We start from the raw sequence: 19,978 nt of genomic DNA on the forward strand, positions 1-19,978 counted from the left end.
TTAACCTTAATGGTTCAATGCACTTCCTGGCAGTCTCCCTCAAAAATACTTGGTATATGCCACCAACTCCAGGAGCCGCACTTGCCTATATGCTCAGAAGTTTTCTAATAAACAGTCATCTGTAATTATGAAATCACTAATTTCATATGGCTTAGCCTCACAGCCTCTTCTCAGCATGAAGAGTCTTTCACCAGTAAAAACCGATGCAAAGTACCTATTCAATTCATCTGCAACATCAGCTCTGTTATCTAAGACTTTCCTGCACCCAGTGCACAAGGGTCTAATATGATTAGCTTTCTTCTTCTTCATTGTCTCCATTCTTTGCTCTCTTAGCCAATGCTTTCTGTTTACAGATGAATGGTTACATCATCTTGTTCTATCATCCTAGAGCACCTGTCTTTGGATTGAGTAGCCACAGGCAAACTTGTGTTTTCACAGAGCTTCAAGCCATAATTTTCTCAGAAGAGCTGGAGCCCGCAAGCCTTTGATAACAAGAACAAAAGCACACCATCAGTTTACATGATGTAAGGCACAACAAGCCATTTTACATGCATCTTTTTCTGATGGATGTGTTTAGGTATGGAGGAGGCCTGGAAGGACACTTACTACCTAATTGTGTTGTCCAAAACGTGAAGTTAGGACAATGTGCACTTAGCTTGGTCCACTGATCACAGTGCATAGAACCGCAAATGCCTCATCCAACATTAATGTTCGGCGCCTCCGTAGCCAGGTGGGAAGGAGCAGCAGTGCGTAGCACACGCTTCTTGATTAGACCGGGGTTTGAGCCCGTCACCACCAAATACGGAGGATGCGGAAAAGTCAGCAAATGACCGCCGCATATCCCCGGAGCAATGTAGCCTTAGTTGCTAATGCTTCTAAAAACCAAATAACAACAACAACATTAATGCTCTAGAAAGTTCTGTGCACAATACATTTTAGCAATTTTGTGGAAGCAGCACTTGCCCCTACCAATGTAACAGTGCTCTGTCACAAAGTAAATACAGTAAACCCCCGCTATTGGCAGCGGTTATGTTCCTGAGAAATGCCGTGAATACCGAAAATGCAAATACTGAGTAATGACTCCCATAGTAATAAAGGGGTTCCATTCCAAAGTATGAAATATATAAGAAAAATTAGTCTAAAATTTTGTCTATGTATGTATTATATGTACCTTCATAATATTACTATGTACATACAGTACATAGTAGGTGCCTCCGTAGCCAGGTGGGAAGGAGCAGCAGTGCGTAGCACACGCTTCTTGATTAGACCGGGGTTCGAGCCCGTCACCACCAAATACGGAGGATGCAGAAAGGTCAGGGAATGACCACTGCATATCCCGGAGCAATATGGCCTTAGTTGCTAATGCTCCTAAAAACCAAATAACAAACATAACAGTACATAGTGAAATGCAAGCATATGGCATCGAAATGAAAATAAGAAACAATTTAACATTAAATGTAACATTTATTAGAAATTTCAAACAAATCTTTCACACCAGCGCCTTTGCTAGCTAAAAAACTTATCCCGCCAGTGCTATCACCAGTTTTGCTAAAGTGTTGATAAAGGAGTTTTGCCTTTTCACGAATGATGAATGAACTTAACGGAATTTTATTTTGAGTTCGGTCTTCTATCCACAGATTTAAAGATTTTTCCATTTTTTTCCTAATTTAATATCATGAGTTACAGAGCAAATTTTTGAAGCAATTAGCGTGTTTTCACAGACGCTACGGTGGGTTTTTTCTTCCGATTTCTTGATTGATCGTATTGTTGACTCATTGATTTTATAATGTTTTGTCACTGAGGAGACACTTTCACAATTAGAAATTTTATCTAATAACTCAATTTTATTCGCTAATGTCATCACCTTCTTTGATCTTGTCACATTTCCCTTGTTATTCGTAGCCATATTTTTGTACGGGTAAGAAAGAACTTGTCCACAATAAAGTCGCTTTCTTTCATTAACACACTCAAAGTCTGTTTTACACTGCAAAACGGTAGATTTATCACTTTTGTAAGCATATCAATTTATAAATTGATAAATTTATTCAATTTATAAGCATATAAATTAAAAGCAAACGATGAAACCTTCCATGACAAGCGCATAACACATACTGAACAAGGATTAGCGAGAAACAGCCACACTCGCAATTTTGTCACCCCTCTCCCCCACCCACTGAGCGCTGTTTTGACCGTGAAAGATGATTTTAGCCACGCCCATGTTTTTTTATGGCAGAAAATGTTCACAGCGCTTTAAAATTCACATTTTTTTAGATTTAATTTTATATTAAATCAGCAACTGCGAATAGTGGGGTTTTTCTGTATTGTGAATGTGTGTGATTTGAAACACTGCAGCGGTCAGCATAGACACCCAACCTCAACCCTGAACATCTTTGGGTTCAAGCCGATGACTACTAAATACGATAAATATTTGTATTGACGATTTATTGTAAACTCTACTGACTTAGTTGTCATGCTAGAGTATAAACAGAAAATTTATTTATTTATTTATAATTGGAATGCTGAATTAGGGAAAAACCAAGGCATAGCCCACCTTCACCAGTGGAGCCCATAGATGCTTTAAAAGAGATTTGGGTAACAGTTATATAGTGTTACCTGCATTTGATATTTATTCAAATAAATGCATGCTTTATTCATAACTACAAGTGTCCTATGACATTTAGCAGTATAGTATATGTCAGGGGTGGCCAACGAGTCGATCGCGGCTTTAATTTTGGTTGATCACAACAAATTTTAAATATACAGTCATCCCTCGATTTGCGCAGTCAGGTACACTACCAAAATTTTATATTGCACAGAGGGTTTCGCTACCTGCACATTATATTTTTTATTTTTTTTTTAACGAAGCTTCAAAAATAGGAATGAAGAGCAGATTTTGAAAATTTATTTTTGTTTTTTTGTTTTTTTTTTTGCATGATTGAAGACTTTATTGAAAAAGAAACACATTTCACCATTATAATGTAAAATTCCACAGAATTCCAGCTGTATATATTATTGCAAATGCAATAAGATTGAGTTTACTACCCGTTTATAATTAAATTGCGCTAACAGAAAAGTGCAAATTGTTTTTATTGTTTTATGGTCGTGACCTCTAGAAATAGCTTTAGAGAAATATCACAAAGGCATTCAAAACTGATTCTTATAAGGATATAACCAAACAGAGCAATAAATGGTGGTGTGTTTGTCCGGTTATTTTGGAAACAACTTCCTCATTTGGGAATCCTCTTCATCAATTATCCTACGTTAGCTGTTCAGACAGAATATTTTTCAGGTTCACTTAACTTAGTGTTTTAATCGTTAATCATTGCTTTTGCTGATTTAAGAACTGGACAGTACTTATATGTTAATTTAATACCTTTTGATTTAAAATGAATACTACAAAAAAAAGTAAAATGTATCATTTTCATCAAGAGTGGGAACTAGAATACTTTTTTGTAATGGTGAAATAAAATGTTGCTGTTTGATTTGCAATGCTTCTGTGGCTATACCCAAAAAAGGAAATTTAGAAAGGCACTTCAACGCACTCCATGGTAAATACCAATCGGATTTTCCGCCAAATAGTGACCTTAGAAAAAATAAATTAGAAGAACTTAAATCTAGATTATTCGCACAACAAAATTTCTTCAATCATTTAAAGTGAGTCATCTTCTTGCAAAAAAATGCAAATCATTTTCTGATGGTTAATTCATCACAGATGCATTTTTAGAAATAACAGATTCTCTTTTTGAAAATTTTAAGAACAAAAATAAAATTAAAAGTGCCCTTCAAAATCGGCAATTATCTCAAAATACTGTGTGCGACGCATCGAAAAAATGAGTAAAAATGTGAACAATTGCTAATTGTGTGTCCTTTTCTTTACAACTGGATGAATCTACAGACATCAGTGATACAGTTCGATTACTCATTTTTTTTGGTATGTTTTTCGATGATTCTGCCACTAGAGAAGAACTGCTGGGTATGGTTTCGTTAAAAGAAGTCTTGATATCTTTAACTTATTCAAACATTTTATTGAAAAAATTAAATTAAATTACCACTATTTAAGCTCGTATCAGTAACAACAGATGGAGCTAAAGCAATGATGGGCATCTTAACGGATTCATCGCATTGTGCCAAAAGGATGATGAATTCCCAGATTTTTTGAGTTACCACTGTATCATCCACCAACAAGTGTTAGCCAGCAAAAGATTAAATACTAAGTGTTATGGACATTGCTTTCGAAATCATGAATTCCATCTGAGGACAATCTCTTCAAAGGAGACTTTTCAAAATGCAACTCGATGAAAAAGTACCAGATCTGATATTACACACAGATGTGAGGTGGTTGAGTCAGAGTAAGTTTCTACAGAGATTTCGAAATTTGTTGAATGAAATTAAAAAATTTGTTGATCAAAGGGGAGATGATTATCAGCAGCTACAAGATACGGAGTGGTTGCGTGATCTGGCTTTTTTAGCAGATTTTAGCAGTAAATAAAGTGATCTGAATTTGGAATTACAAGTAAAAAATAAAAATGTGGGTGACATGATTAATAGTATTTCTGCACATAAATATCAATTTTTTGGCAATGGCTAAGGATCTCAGAAAGTAAAAATATTCGATCATTTGCAAAAATATCCTGTTTTTGAATTTAATAGTGAGAAATATGTTTCTGAAATTGAGAATGTTGTGGATGATTTTGAAACCAGAATCAGTGATTTTAAAACAATTGAAGACATTGTTCAATATATTTCTTATCCATTTAATGTCCACTTAGATACAAAACAAATTGCAGAAAAAATCTCTGTAATTTTTCACATGGAGAAATTATTACATTGCGAAACGATATCTTCCTAAAAGCCAGATCGTCAGAAGAAGACTTTTGGAAATATGTTTGCCGAGAAAAATACCCAAATGTAAAAAAATGCAGTGAACTTTTAAATTCCTGTTTTGGTTCCACATATCTGTGTGAGAATCAGCCTTTTCGTATTTGAAACAGACAAAGAATCACTGTGCTCTTACGGACTTGCATACAGAAGATTCTTTACGGTTGGACTTATCACAGTATATCCCTGATTTTGAAAGCTTGGCAGATGACACGAAGACACAAACTTCGCATAAATTAAAATTTTAAATACGTATGAATTTAAAACAAGAATTCTGAATTGTATTGAATTTTAAAATTTATAAACAACATTCTTCAATATGTATTGATTAACTTTTTTAACCTTGTGCAGTGAAATTTTTGAGATGGTAGATCGCGGCACATTTTGAAGGAAAAAAGTAGATCACATCACAAATTAAGTTGGCCACCCCTGGTATATGTGAAAAGTGTCAACAAATGAACCTTTCCTTCTGCACAGGATTAAAAAAAAAAAAAAAAACCTACATGAAGCAGAATAGTAGAAATGAGTTATTCAAACCTTATATCATTTATCATTTTTCTTTTATTTATTGATACCTCGAATAGCAGGTACATAGTTTTTTTTTTTTTTTTTTAACTGGAACATTCTTTAGAGTGCCATGGAAGTGTTAAAAAATCAGGATATCGCTTGTAAAATACGATGTAGAAATCAGTCGCATGTAGTGAATTTTTACATTGGTCATGCTATAGCATAGCAGAATATTGTTTTGAATTTTATCCCTTCACTTTAAGGAATTCATATACTTTTTTTATTACAATAAATTTGCTTTTTAAATAAAAATAAAAATAGTTATTTTTAAATTAAAAAAATATATTTAGCTACTTCATTTATATGTAAATTCCACTCTATGATCCTTCTTGACAAATTTGTCAATGACATTTTTATAAAAATCTTTTTAAATTTGTAACTTGTGGGGCAAATTCTTTTTATATTGATATTTGAACTAAACTTGACAGTTGCTTTTCCCCAGTTGTATTTCTTTGAAAAGTTTTGATTCTCTTCAATGCAGAAAATGTTCTTTCAACAGTTGCAGTAATAGAAGAAATTGTTACAAGTAGATTAGAGTTTTTGAAATGTTTGGCATAGCATCAACAAGCTCATTGGTATAGATGTATTGCATGAATTCCACCACACCATTTTTAAAAAACTCTTCCATGGTGTATACAACAGTTAATTCATTCTGAAGCTGAATAATATCAAAATAATGGCTGTATGTTGCTCTTAGAGATTTTTGGACATTTTCAGGAAAATTCTTGAAATATTCTTCATATTTACTAAAATTTAACATCTCCAAGAATGCAAGTTCTTCTAATGATGAAACCATACTTTTAATTGTTGTACTGTTGTATCTATGATTTCATAGTATAACATTTTGTGGATCATTTTGTGCTCCTGTGGATCAACAGAATTTTCTTTTCTGAATCTCGTATTTGGCCTTGTCATATCTATATCGTTTTCTGTTATTTTGATAAAATCTGAAAAAGTCTTCTTGTTTATTTTTAAGAAACTTTGTAGTCTGTTTTATTTCATTTATGCAATACACAATGTCTGGGTATTTTGTTTGAAGAATGTTAAATAAAACATCAGTGAATGAAAATATTTCACTGAACGCTTCCAAGAGAAATAAGAAATTAGGATAATTAAATTTGTGCATGAAGTGCATGAATCCGACAGCAGAGTTAAGATTACTTCTCATTTTTCAGGATTTTCAATTGTCTTCAAAAAGGCTAATTAATGAAGCACGATTTTCCTTCATGGTATTAACTAGGCAGAGGAGTAATTCCACCTAGTTGGTGCAGCTTTTGGAAATCTTTTCTTAATAATATTGTCCAGAGCATTAGTTCTTTTAGGTGATTTTTAAAAATAACTAGCCAATCTGTTTATAGTAAAAAATCTTATATTCTTTTATAGTTCCGTTTGCTTATGAAAGAACTAAATTTTAATACACATGCACAACAATGAACAAAGATTGCACATGAATATTTTTATCTTCCTCTACTGCAATCCATTCAGTTTGCCCGCCATTGTATTTTTATCTTCCTCTACTGCAATCCATTCAGTTTGCCCACCACTGTCATAAGCTTGAGCAATTAACTTATTCTCACAGTTCACATTTTCAATGCATTGAAAAACATGATTATGTAAGGCACTTGCTGAATGCTCTGCCTCACATCTGTAAAACCAATAAATTGTTCCATGATAATTTTATCCTTAGTAATGTATTGCAAAATGGTTGACAGATGTGAATAATTCGACACACCAGAAGTCTAGTGTAAAAGAATTGCAACAAACTTAATCTTGTTAATTTAAATTTGTATTTCATTCAACATAACCTTTTTAATTGCATCTGTTAAGTCATTTTGAATTCTGTTTGTTAGTTCCAAAAAAAAAAAAAAAAAACTATAGCTGTATTTAAATGATTTTCCAATCTTTCATCATATCAACTGATTAAATTTACAAGTTCTACATAATTCCTACAATTTTTGGAAGCATCAGATGCAGAATAACAACAATATGAGAATTTCTGACCATTTAGGAATATAAATACATATATGAGTCCTCTCAAATTATAGCTCTATTTTTGCTGACCTTTTTGTTGTGTATATGAAGTCGTTTTTGCTTATCCAATTTTTTTTATTTTTTTTATTTTATGAAACCCCCAAACATGAGAGGTATTAGAACCTATAGTACTTAGTACCATGCATGGATTGGAGGTTGAGAAGACGAAAGAAGATATTTGTTAACATTAGACTTGAACTTCTATAGACTGTAATTTTCAGGAAATATGTATGAAGGAAGGTTGTTCTAGAAAATGGCAGTGGATTGAATAAATGAGGAAGATAAGAAGTTGGTTCTGTGATTTGAAATTGGACAGTAAGTGGATGTTGGCTGGCGGTGGCATGTGTTCGGACTGTTTTGAAAGAGAGAGGAGGAATTATAGAAGCCAATTCAGAAGAACAGTGCCTGTGGAAGTATCTATAGAAAAGGCATGCAGCAGAAACAGTACGTCTATGAGAGAGAGAGAGAGAGTGGAGAGAGACTGTTATAGATGAGTCATTAATTTTCTTAACTGCCCTCTTCTGAATGGAATCTGGAAACCTGAGAGAGGTTTTGGGAGCACCGCCCCAGATGTGGGAACAATATTCCACTGTAAGGCAGATTTGCAATTTGTACGGAGTCAACAGCTATTTGGAAGAAAATTAATGTCGAGAGTGAAAGAGAAAATCAAGTTTTTTAGATGCAGAGGAAGCAATATTTGTAATGTGCTTGTGCCAAGAGAGATTAGAAGTCAGGATAATTCCCAAAAGAGATATATCATCATGCCTTGAAATCGGAGAGTCACCAAAGAGAAGCATAGGAGCAGAAGAATCCTTTTTGCGAGATATAAGACAGGACTGAGTTTTAGAAGGATTAAAATCAACTAAGTTGTCATTGCCCACTGGAGAATTACCTGGAGATCAGCATTTAAGGAATTGGTAGTGGATATTTGAGAAGTTGAAGCTGATTGAGCAGGCAATGGTTCTCAAACTAGAAAGTGGAATGCAATGTAGTAATACCAGCTAGTAATACCTAATCTTCTGGACAGTATGGCTATAACTTTTAGCCAACTAATTTTTTCCATGCCAGCAAACAACAGGAGAATGCTTTCAGCCTTTTGTTTACCATTTGCTCTATCTCTGCAGACCCTTTTCCTAGAGAACAAATCAGCCTGCCAATAATAGTACTGTATAATCATTAATTTTAATATTAATGCTAATTTTTTTTTGTTTGTTTTATACATAGGGACCTATGGAAGTGGCTAAGCTACTTAATGTATTGTGTATTGCTTCTTCTACAGACCAGTATCTTTTGTTTAAAGAAGATCAGTCACTTCTTGAAATAGCTCTAGGTAAGAAACAATTTTAAATAATGTAATGATAGTTTTTTATGATAATATTGAATTCACTATTCACATGCAAGTGCACATATTAAAAAACTTGGAGATAGTTTACTTACAACACCATGAATAATCATCTCTTTCGTGTATGCTGCTTTTTTGCCTATGTGAGCAACATATTAAAGATTATTTGAAAGTTGTGTGTATCTCTGCATTCAGTTTCTGTCTTGGGGACCTGTTGGTTTCACTAGTGATAAGATGATGACTTTTGGTTGTCAAGTTTTGGACTTGTCTCTCACTTTGAGACAACATCATTATCCATCCATGATGATATTAACACATTTACTGTCGACTATGAGTTAATTCGTATTTGGCGATCTGGCCCAGGATGCCACATACGAGTTAACTCGGACTGGTATGACTTGCATTTCAGGCACTGCTACGAGTATATTTGTAGCAAATACGTCCAACTGATGGATAGTGGGCTCTGGGATAAGAATGAAAAATAAACCACAGCATCAGAAAACAGAATTTATTCACAAAAAAAATATATTTTATTCACACAAAGAGCTAGCTTCTCTTGGCACACTGGACAATAATAGTGTTCCGTGGCGTTTGTTATTTCTTGTACATATTCAATACAGCTTAGTCAGGTGTGGTTTTTTTTCAGTTGGTGGTATAGCCAACTGAAATTCTAAATAATGAATTCTACGTTCAGACCTAATCTTCTTTGGAATGTTTAGAATTTTTTCTCCAGTCAAAGATTCAATGTAACTTTTCTGTCAAGTTACAGGTTCCACCATAAAATATCCAAAATTCAGAGAAATCCGTAACTTGATGGAAAAGGATGTATGCGTTATGCCTATGTATTTCTATAATATGTAATGCAATATTTTTTCAGCCATCTGATGGTTTTTCTTAGCACTGAATAATATGAGAGCATTTGATCTGATCGATCTATGAACCAGAACCGTACGACTCGTCAAAAAGCTCTTCAAATTCTGAGCCACTCATGTTAGCATAGAGCTCAAGCTCTTCTTCAGTCAGTGGTCTCTTCTTTTCCATGCTTTAGGTTATTTTTTATTTTTTGGTTAAAAAAAAAAAAAACACGTACTAAATACAACGTACACAACAAAGTCTGTGTCGCTGCAGCGGATTTACACACAGCACTGACTCTTATACAGTGAATTCTGCAAAATGTCTGATTTAATCTCATTAACTCATAGTTGGCTGCCGTGAAGAATTTTCTATTACATACGCCAACATTGAGATAATTCGTGAGGCTTTTTTTATGCGTTTTGGTGATGAATATATATTATAATTTGGGTTTTGAATAATTTAACGTACCTAACTCAAATTGGTGTCTGAAAGAGTCTTCTTGTTTATTTTTGAGAAACTTAGTAGTCTGTTTTATTTCATTTATGCAATACACAATGTCTGGGTATTTTGTTTGAAGAATGTTAAATAAAACGTCAGTGAATGAAAATAAACATAAAAAATAAAATTTGGGTAAATAGACCAGTTTACCCAAATAGGCTTTGGCAATCAACGTGTTAAAAACAGATGTTGACATCAGTTTTTAATATTTTATACAAATAACATCACCATAATGGTGAATCTGATATTTGTATAAAACTTGGGGAAAACCATTGTAACATCTCTTTTGAGACTGTTTCATCTTGTCTCATATAATGAAGTACAGATAATGAGTGGTCTCATCATGCAGTTCTTTTATTTTAAATAAAAGATGTAGAAGGATATGATTAAGAAAATATTTGTTAAATCTATAATAAATAATTTATTAATTTTTAAATTTTGATTAATTCATTTCTGTCATTCAGATGTTTATACTCTAAATTGTTTATTTAATATTTTTAGCTTTGAAATAATGTATAAAATTACAGAAAAGTTTCACTATATTATATACATATTGTGTATGTATTTCAGTTTGGTATATGAAATTGCATATAAATTTATATTTAATATCAAAATAAACGTCAATCTGGCATTTGCTGCTTTAATCTGCGACTTCTATAACTTTTCTTTTTTTTTATTCTCAACACTTGAAATTATAGAGAATTGCACATTGCTGATTAATTTCAAGTGCAAAAAAATTAATTTTAAAATCTTTAAAAGGCTAAAAGTGTTTGATAACCAAACTGGTGATGTAGATTGTGCTGAATTGCCAACAAAGTTGTGTGCCACCAATATGCTATGGCACTAGTTAAACTCCCTCACCGCATTGTTACTGCCAGTTGTATGATGCCTATTTAGCAGTGCCTCCTTAACCATTGTTAATAATGTCACCAAAGGAGCATGGCACTTTTGTGAGCCCTTACTCTGACCATATTGGGTTTTTTATTTTTTTATTTATTTATGTATATGTTCTTTGTTGGGAAAAGAAGGCTCACTAGAGTACACAAGCCCTAAAGCTCTTAAGATGATCTTACCAATTAGCATTATAATGAAATCAGGTACATTTGTAAATAAGTAGCATTGTAAAATTGCACCAAGTTGTTAAACAAATACAAAGTTAAAAAAAAAAAAACGCATTCCATCATTGATATGCTCTGATTCCCTTCAAATGAAAGCCTGTTAAGATGTTTATTACATAAGGGCTTGCCATTCTAAAGAGAACAATTATTGCCCTTTTATTTCAGAAGCAAGATTAGTTCTCTGTTCTGAATTATTTAACTTATTCTAATCATTACATAAATCCAAAAATAAGATATGTAAAGCAGCACATCCAGTTCATTGAAAGACCTTATCAGTAACTTATTTTGATTAGTTATTTCTGATTTTTTTTTTTTTTTTTGCTTTACGAAATCTAAAATAAATAAGTATGAATATATACTGTATTAGTCTGCATTTCACAAGAAATTTATCTGCAAATAATGATATAGAGAACTCAAATCTTTTTATTTAACTTTTGTAGATACATTAAAGAGTATTCACCTTCTTGGAAAGACTAGTTCCAATGTATTTACACCAATTATGAGTTTAAAAGCTACTACTGAAACAGATGAAAATGACATAGAGCTTGCCCCTTCCTTTGGATTTAAGAGAGATTTAATACGACTTATAGGAAATATGGGTGCACAAAGCAAAGCCAATCAGGATGCAGTATGTTGTTGTTTTTTTTGTTTTTTTTAAAATGATTTTGAAACTTATTTTTTGCTTTCCACATTTTTTCTAAAGTAGTTTGTTTTACCATACAGTAACATCCTACATAACAAACTTCTTAGGGACACAGAAATCATTTCATTGTATTGAAATATTCTTCTGTACTAGTCATGTCACAGTTTATTTCAAAAGAATCATATAAGTATTAAAAATTTTATGTATAGAGTGTGTTATTTTAAAAATTTATTTTATTTATATGAAATAACACATATTATTCAGAAATATGGTAAGTATTGTTAAAATCACACATATTGTTACTTTTAACAATAATTTATTTTACTTAAATATTGACTTTAATATCAATATAATAAATAAATAAAATGACAAAATAAAGCTGCTACAAACTTAAAAATGTTATGTATAGAGTGCCATTTTGAAAAGTTATTTTATTTATAAGAAATACTACATATTCAAATATATAGTGTATCATTAAAATCATGCATATTGTTACTTTTTACATTAAATTACATTTAATTTTTACACAGCAAATATCTCAGTTGCATGTTTAATGCCTAACTCCCCTTCTGTATTAGTGCTAAAGTTCAACTTAAGTGCAACTGAAAATGGGTACTGCAGGATTAAACTTTTTTTTTTTTTTTTTCCTTAATTCAAGAAAATGCATTCATAACCATATTTACAATATTGGCTTTATTTTCCAATAAAGCTTTTCTTTGTTGTAAACCAGTTCATTTTAGAGATAGGTGGACTTTGAAAATAATTCGTTGGAACTAATGACGTTAAGAGTAAGAGATCTGCAGATTTAATCCACAAGTACAGGTCAATGTTGAAAAAAAGTCATGAGTTAGTATTGAATGTGAAAGTGTCTGCAATTCTGCCCAGACACGATAGGAGGGAGTATATGATGAGAACCTTGTCAATCAATTCTGCCCTGGAGAGATTGTGCAAGGCTCAAGGGGTTAGAATTTTTTTCAGCCTGGTCTGTGCTTGTTGACAGGAGAGACTGCTTCTACAGGGATGGGGTACACTTAAATAGAAAGGGGCAAGAATATTTGCTGATGCTATTGAGGCAGTGTTAGGTGGGTCGGAAAACCGCTAGCTTGGGGAGATACACAGACTAAAAGGTTAACAGTGGCCACAGGCAGAGGCAAAAGTGATTCTTGCACTGCTTCTATTAGAATGAGCAGCAGCCTGGAGGGTGCTGGGGATTTCCAGGACTGCTGGGAGTTATCATGGAACAAGTAAATACAATTGTGCTAGGGTAACTAAGAGTAGGAACAGGTGCATGTATACTTGCATGTACACCAATGCTAGGAGTATAGTTAATAAATTCAATGAGCTTGAAGTGCAAGTCGACATCAAAAGCAGATATTGTTGGGATATCAGAGACATGGTGTCATACAGATATAGGGAGTACAATGTGTACAGGAAGGATAGACAGGACAGGTAGGGAGGAGGTGTTTTGCTTTTAGTTAAGAAACATAAAATCTAAGGAAGTGAATCCAATTGATGCTGGCAAACAGTGCAGTGTTGAGTCTGTTTGGTGTGAAATAAGCACTTTTTTTTTTGTAGTTGTTGGCGCATAGGCTTCTGTGGCCATAATGCACCTCCCAAGGTTTTTACAGTACTTTGATCCAAGCCCGAGGCAGGAATCGAACCCGCGACCTTTGGGTTGCCAGGTAAGCAATTTACCCACCCAGCTAGCCCAGTCGGTGAAATAAGCACTGGGAAAGGAAAAATGAGAGTAGGTGTATGTTATAGGCCTAATGAATCTGTTGAGTATAATGAGCAGTTGTGCAGAGAAATAGTGGGCCAGTAAATTAGTGTCTTATAATGGGGGATTTTAATTTCCCAGATATTGACTGGAATTTGTGGGTTGGTCACTCACACACTAGCAAGTCTTTTGTGGATTTATTGGATGATTGTTTTCTACAGCAGCATGTTTGGGAGGAAACTAGAGGGAGTAATACTCTTGATCTGATTATCAGTAATGATTCTTCATGCATCAAGAATCTGCAGATAAAGTAACCACTAGGTGGCAGTGATCACAGTGTGCTGAAGTTGGATTTACTCAAAGAGGTAACTACCACCAAGGCTAAAGGGAAGGGCTTTTGCTTTCATAAAGGTGACTACAGAGGTCTCAGACAGTTTTTAAATTCTGTACAGTGGGATCAACTGATGATGTTACCAACACTGAAATCTAAATGGAAAGCTTTCAGAGACTTAATTTTGGAAGCTACTAGGCTTTTCATTCCAACTAAGAAATACTGTTCAAAGTTTAGGCCTAAATAGATGTCAGATGAATTAATGAGCCTTGTGGCAGAGAAGAAGAAGAAGAAGAATGAATGGGATGCAAATAAAGTATCAGTTGACACAGAAGCCTATGGCAGGTATAAACTAGTCTGTAATCAAGTCACAAAGAAAGTTAGGCAGACGAAGGCAGATTATGAGAAATCTTTGGCAAATGATGCAAAGAAAAACAGCAAAGAGTTCTTTACTTATGTAAACTCTAGAAGAAAAGGGATGAATTAGATTGGACCACTTAACATAGATGGGTTGACTATTGATGATCATGCTTGGGTAGCTGATAAACTGAATGAGTGTTTTGCATCTACATTCACACTTGAGGAGTCATTCAATGAGGGGAGTGCTAGAAGTTTATCAAACCCTAACAGGGAGTTAAGTGATTTTGTAATAACTGAGAGGAAAGTGGAGGAGAAATTGTTGAAGTTAAACATAAGGAAGGCACCTGGGGTGGACAAGATCTATCCAGTTATATTAAGGGAAGCAGCAAAGGAAGTAAGAAAACCCTTAGCCATAATTATTGAGAGCTTCCTTGGAGTCAGGGAGGTCCCCATTGACTGGAGATGTGCAAATGTATCACCAATTCACAAAGGGGGTTTCAAAAGGTGACACAACTAACTACAGACCTGTTAGTTTAACTTGTGTTCTGGGGAAAATAATGGAATCACTGCTTAAAGAAGCATTGCAAGATCATCTAGACAAGACTGCAGTAATAGTTAATACACATGGGTTTGTTAAAGGGAGGTCTTTTCCGACCAGTTTGATTGGATACTATGATGTGGTCACAAAGGAACTGAATGGCAAAAATAATTTTGATATTATATGCTTGGATTTCAGGAAAGCTTTTTGATACTGTTGCACATGGAAGACTGCTGTACAAATTGGAGAGGTATATCATTAAGGATAAGTTGCTACAATGGATAAAGCGATGGTTGAGTGGGAGACGACAGAGAGTGGTAATCAATGGACACTGCTCTTCATGGACAAATGTTATTAGCATTAGCATTAGTAGAGGCATTTGATGCAAGAAAGCAAGCTTATGCAGCATTAGTGGAGTTCCCCATGGTTCAGTGTTGGGCCCATTGTTGTTTTGTATATCTATCAATGATATTGATGAAGGTATATCAAGTTTAATGTCCAAGTTTGCAGATGATACAAAGGTTGGCAGGGTTGTTAACGACAGTAACGACAGTATACTACTCCAACTGGATCTAGATAAGTTGGGAAAATGGGCTGAGAAGTGGCAACTGAAGTTTAACATTGATAAATGCAAAGTACTGCATATGGGTAGTAATAACTGAAGAGAAACATACCAACTGTGTGGTATACACTCAGGGAAGTGAAAAGTGAAAAAGATCTCTGAGTAACTGTGCAGTCAAATATGAAGTTCTCTGAGCAGTGCAGACAGGCTACCAGGGCAGGTCATGGAGTCTTGTCAATGATATATAGGAATTTTGCTAGCAGGGACAGGGAGGTGATTATCCCGTTATACAAGCAAATTCATTGGAAGACAATATGTCAATGTGAGTTTCATACAAGGCAATGGGCAGGCCACACCTATAGTACTGTGTACAGGTCTGGAGGTGTCATTTTAGGAAGGATGTAGAGTTGCTTGAGTGTGTACAGAGAAGGGCAACAAAATTGATGAGGGGAATGAAGGGGTCCTCTTACGAAGAAAGGCTTAAGTTCTGCAAATTGCAGCACCTGGAGAGTAGGCACCTGCGAGGTGATCTGATCGAGGTGTATAAGGCCTTGAGTGGGTTGAGCAACATAAATGCTGATGGGATTCTTCCTCTTGCTCAGACTAAGAACCTTAGGGGGCACAGTTTCAAATTGAGGAAAGATAGTTGTACAATAGATGTGTGAAAATTTGCCTTTAGCCAGCAGGTAATTGATTGGTGGAACAGGCTTCCATCTTTTGTTGTGGAAGCTAATAGCCTAAATAAATTTAATGCTGAGCTGGACAGGCATTTGGAATGAATGGAGGGGTGAAGTGAGAGTTTTTTTTTTTTTTTGCTGATGCTGCGTAAGCTTGCTTTCTTGCATTGTATGCCTAATGCAATTAGTAATGAATTTTTTCACAGAATTATTTCATTTAAACAAGACTTACTTCCCATATAAGAGAAGTTGGCTAGGATTCAAAAATATTTTCATTATAGTGAAAGTTTTATTAAAACTATGTTGTAACAAGATTTTACTGTACATGCTGATAAGAATTTCACACAAAACTCAATGCCTGTGAGTTGTTTGAAATATCAGTATATCTTTGTGGAAATGTCTCTCTTGTTTTTTTTTAAATTCTCCCTTTAAGATAATATAAGGATTATGTACTTAAGGTGATTAGATAAAATCATACAATGTAGATTTTGTAAGTAGATAGAAAGACATTGTAAGAGAATGGAATAATTTTTTTCCAAAATCTAATTTTGAACTCAGAAGAGTTCTTTTACAGTAGTCAACTGTTTGCATTTTATTGGAAGCTTTAACTATTAGTTACATTGAACAAATATAGTTAGCCTTCTGCCACTTGTGCCCTTAATTTGACAAAGAAGTTCATGTGACACCTGTGAGACACCTTTTTGTTTTAATTATAAAACAATTAATATTTATTTTTTTTTTACTAAATTGAAAATGGTGATTTGTTAATTAGATTTTCTGAATTCAATTTAAAAAATGTCAAACAGAAAAAAACAAGGGAAACCAGTAATGATGATAAAGAAAGATTTTAATTTTTTTTCTTAGATTTTGAGGTCACTAATACCCAGATTGAAACATAGATGCTTGAATGGCACCTGGCAGACACACCTGCCAAATGTAGTAAAATGGGTATTGACTAGACTTATCTTTCTAGATAGATATTTTTGCTTGCCAGATGTCTGTTAAATGCCAAATGAAAAATTAATTTCTCAAAATTCATCAAAATGTTTTGATGAATTCATCAAAGTTTATCAAAATGAAAACAAAAAATATTGTATAATATTAGAGACTATTGGTGAGAAAAGGTACATAGGAGAATCTGATTTCATTTACAAATTTCAAAAAAACACACAAATTTAAAAAAGTGGCATCTGTCAGAGACAGTATACTTATTGAAAGGTTAACAGAGTTGACACTATAAGCTGATCATATGGTTAATACAGTCAGAAATGCTTAAACTGTAAAGAAATGTATATACATTGGCAGCCACTGTGCACCAACTGATTGCATAATTCCAAATGGCTGCCCACATGGCCATGAGAATACAAGATAGATAGATAGCACTTGCAAATTAAAAGCTTAAAACACTTCAACTTTGATAAAAATGAAGCTGGGCATTGGCCATTTTTTCCTAGTTTAGACTTAAGATGTATGTAAATGCATAGATCTCTCTCATATAGACCATGCTCCACCTAAACATGTTTCCTCTGTATTGCACTACTTCAAGTGCAATTTTTTTCTCTGTTAAATGGCACAGACCTTTCATACAACACACTTTATACCACCATTATTTTAACTAGTGCTTTTCTGTCTCAAAAGAAAATGCTGTTTGAAGCAGTGCAATATCAAGGTAACTCATTGTGAAAGTGAGAGTATGCCATATGAAAAATCTATGCATGACAGAAAATTCCTTTCCTCTTTCTAAATACCACAGTGGGTTGCTATCCTAGAATAAAAAAAAAAAAGGATATATAAAATGTGCTTGGCTGTCATTCATAGGAAGACAATGTGTCAGTGATTGATGTGCAGACCATTAAAAACATTATGCAGGTAAAATGCCACAGCCCAAAAAGGCATTTTAAACTGATAAAAAAACTGCACTATTATGGTAAGTTTTTTTTGGGAGAAGATACTTTTGACTACTTAGGATCATTGAGAGATTAATATCCGTGTACTTAACAAATATATATCTAAAATACAGTAAACCCCTGCTATTTGTGGTATCTGTATTCACAGTCGTTGATTTAATATAAAATGAAACCTAAAAAAGTGCGAATTTTAAAGCACCGTGAACATTTTCCGCCATAAAAAAACATGGGCATGGCTAAAATTATATTTCCCGGTCAAAACAGGGCTCAGTGAGTGGGAGGGGGTGCAAAATTGCCTCCGTGGATGTTTCTCGCTAATCCTTGTTCAGTGTGTGTTATGCGCTTGTCATGGAAGGTTTCGTCATTTGCTTTTAATTTATATGCTTATAAATTGAATAAATTTATCAATTTATAAATTGATATGCTTACAAAAGTGACAAATCTACCATTTTGCAGTGTAAAACAGACTTTTTCGAGTGTGTTAACGGAAGAAAGTGACTTTATTGTGGACAAGTTCTTTTTTACCCGTACAAAAATATGGCTACGAATATGGAAATGTGAAAAGATCAAAAAAGGTGATGACATTAGCGAATAAAATTGAGTTACTAGACAAAATTTCTAATGGTGAAAGTGTCTCCTCAGTGGCAAAACATTATAAAATCAATGAGTCAATGGTACGATCAATCTAAAAATCGGAAGAAAAAATCTGCCATAGTGTCTGTGAAAACACGCTAATTGCTTCCAAAATTTGCTCTGCAGTTCGTGATGTTAAATTAGAAAAAATGGAAAAATCTTTAAATCTATGGATAGAAGACCGAACTCAAAATAAAATTCTGTTAAGTTCACTCATCATTCATGAAAAGGCAAAACTCCTTTATCAACACTTGAGCAAAACTGGTGATAGCACTGGTGGGATAAGTTTTTTAGCTAGCAAAGGCGCACTGGTTTGAAAGATTTGTTTCAAATTTCTAATAAATATCACATTTAATATTAAATTGTTTCTTATTTTCATTTTGATGCCTTATGCTTGCATTTCACTATGTGCTGTCTATGTACATAGTCATATTATGAAGGTACATATAATACATACATAGACAAAATTTTAGACTAATTTTTCTTATATATTTCATACTTTGGAACAGAACCCCTTTATTACTATGGGAACCATAACTCAGTATTCGCGTTTTCGGTATTCGCGGCATTTCTCAGGAACGCAACCCTCGCAAATAGCAGGGATTTACTGTACATTTAAAAGCTGCACTTGTAACCAATTTTTTTGAAAAAATTGGCTAATATTGTTGTTAAAATTCAGTCATAAATCTTGAGAAAGAATTAGGCTTTTTTTTGTAATAATTAATTTATCTATATATTAACATACTTGGCTAGTACATGGGATTTATTTTTCAGTCCCCTTTCTGTTTTTTTAAGCTTGTTTGCACTCTAAAATCACACTGTTCAGAGGTAATGTTTCCATTTAAAGTCTAACAGCAGAAGGCCATAGTGGTTTAAGAAAATAGTTAGCCTAATTTTTCCTGCAGTGATCTAGAATTGACTTTTTAACATATATAAATAATACATCTATTGTCTGCCCACCATCTATGTGTCTGTGTGTAATAACTTAACTCCTAGTGTACAGATTTTCATGAAAGTTTATGCAGCAGGCCCCTGTTATAACGCGGTTCGCTTTACGCTGATTCGCTATAATGCTGTTCTTATATTATAGCCCATATCTGACTATAATGCTGTCATGGATCACTATAACACTCTTTTACAGATTACATTTTTGGCATATTTAATGAAATCGTTTTGTTTGATTGAGTCGATAGCTTGAAAATGAATAGCAAAACAGCATTAAAACGTTTCCCACGCTCGGTAAAATTTTCTTGCACCCTAATTTAATTGCAGTACAGTGACTTGTTACGTAGTTCCAAGATCAACATTTTAAAAAATGATC

At 33.8% G+C, this 19,978-nt stretch overlaps 1 protein-coding gene across 1 annotated transcript in view; it reads left to right on the forward strand.

The window, feature by feature from the left end:
• Positions 1 to 19,978, forward strand: part of LOC150086756 (ataxin-10) — a 129,717-nt gene that overhangs the window by 72,419 nt on the left and 37,320 nt on the right. Inside the window, exons 8-9 of the mRNA XM_090371563.1 lie at positions 8,701 to 8,806; positions 11,730 to 11,917. Coding sequence (XP_090227689.1) covers positions 8,701 to 8,806; positions 11,730 to 11,917 — 294 coding nt within the window. The remainder of the gene's footprint in view (positions 1 to 8,700; positions 8,807 to 11,729; positions 11,918 to 19,978) is intronic.

This window comes from Mastigoproctus giganteus, chromosome 4, assembly GCF_048544385.1.
Source record: "Mastigoproctus giganteus isolate SK-2022 chromosome 4, ASM4854438v1, whole genome shotgun sequence".
Classification (NCBI taxonomy): Eukaryota; Metazoa; Arthropoda; class Arachnida; order Uropygi; family Thelyphonidae; genus Mastigoproctus; species Mastigoproctus giganteus.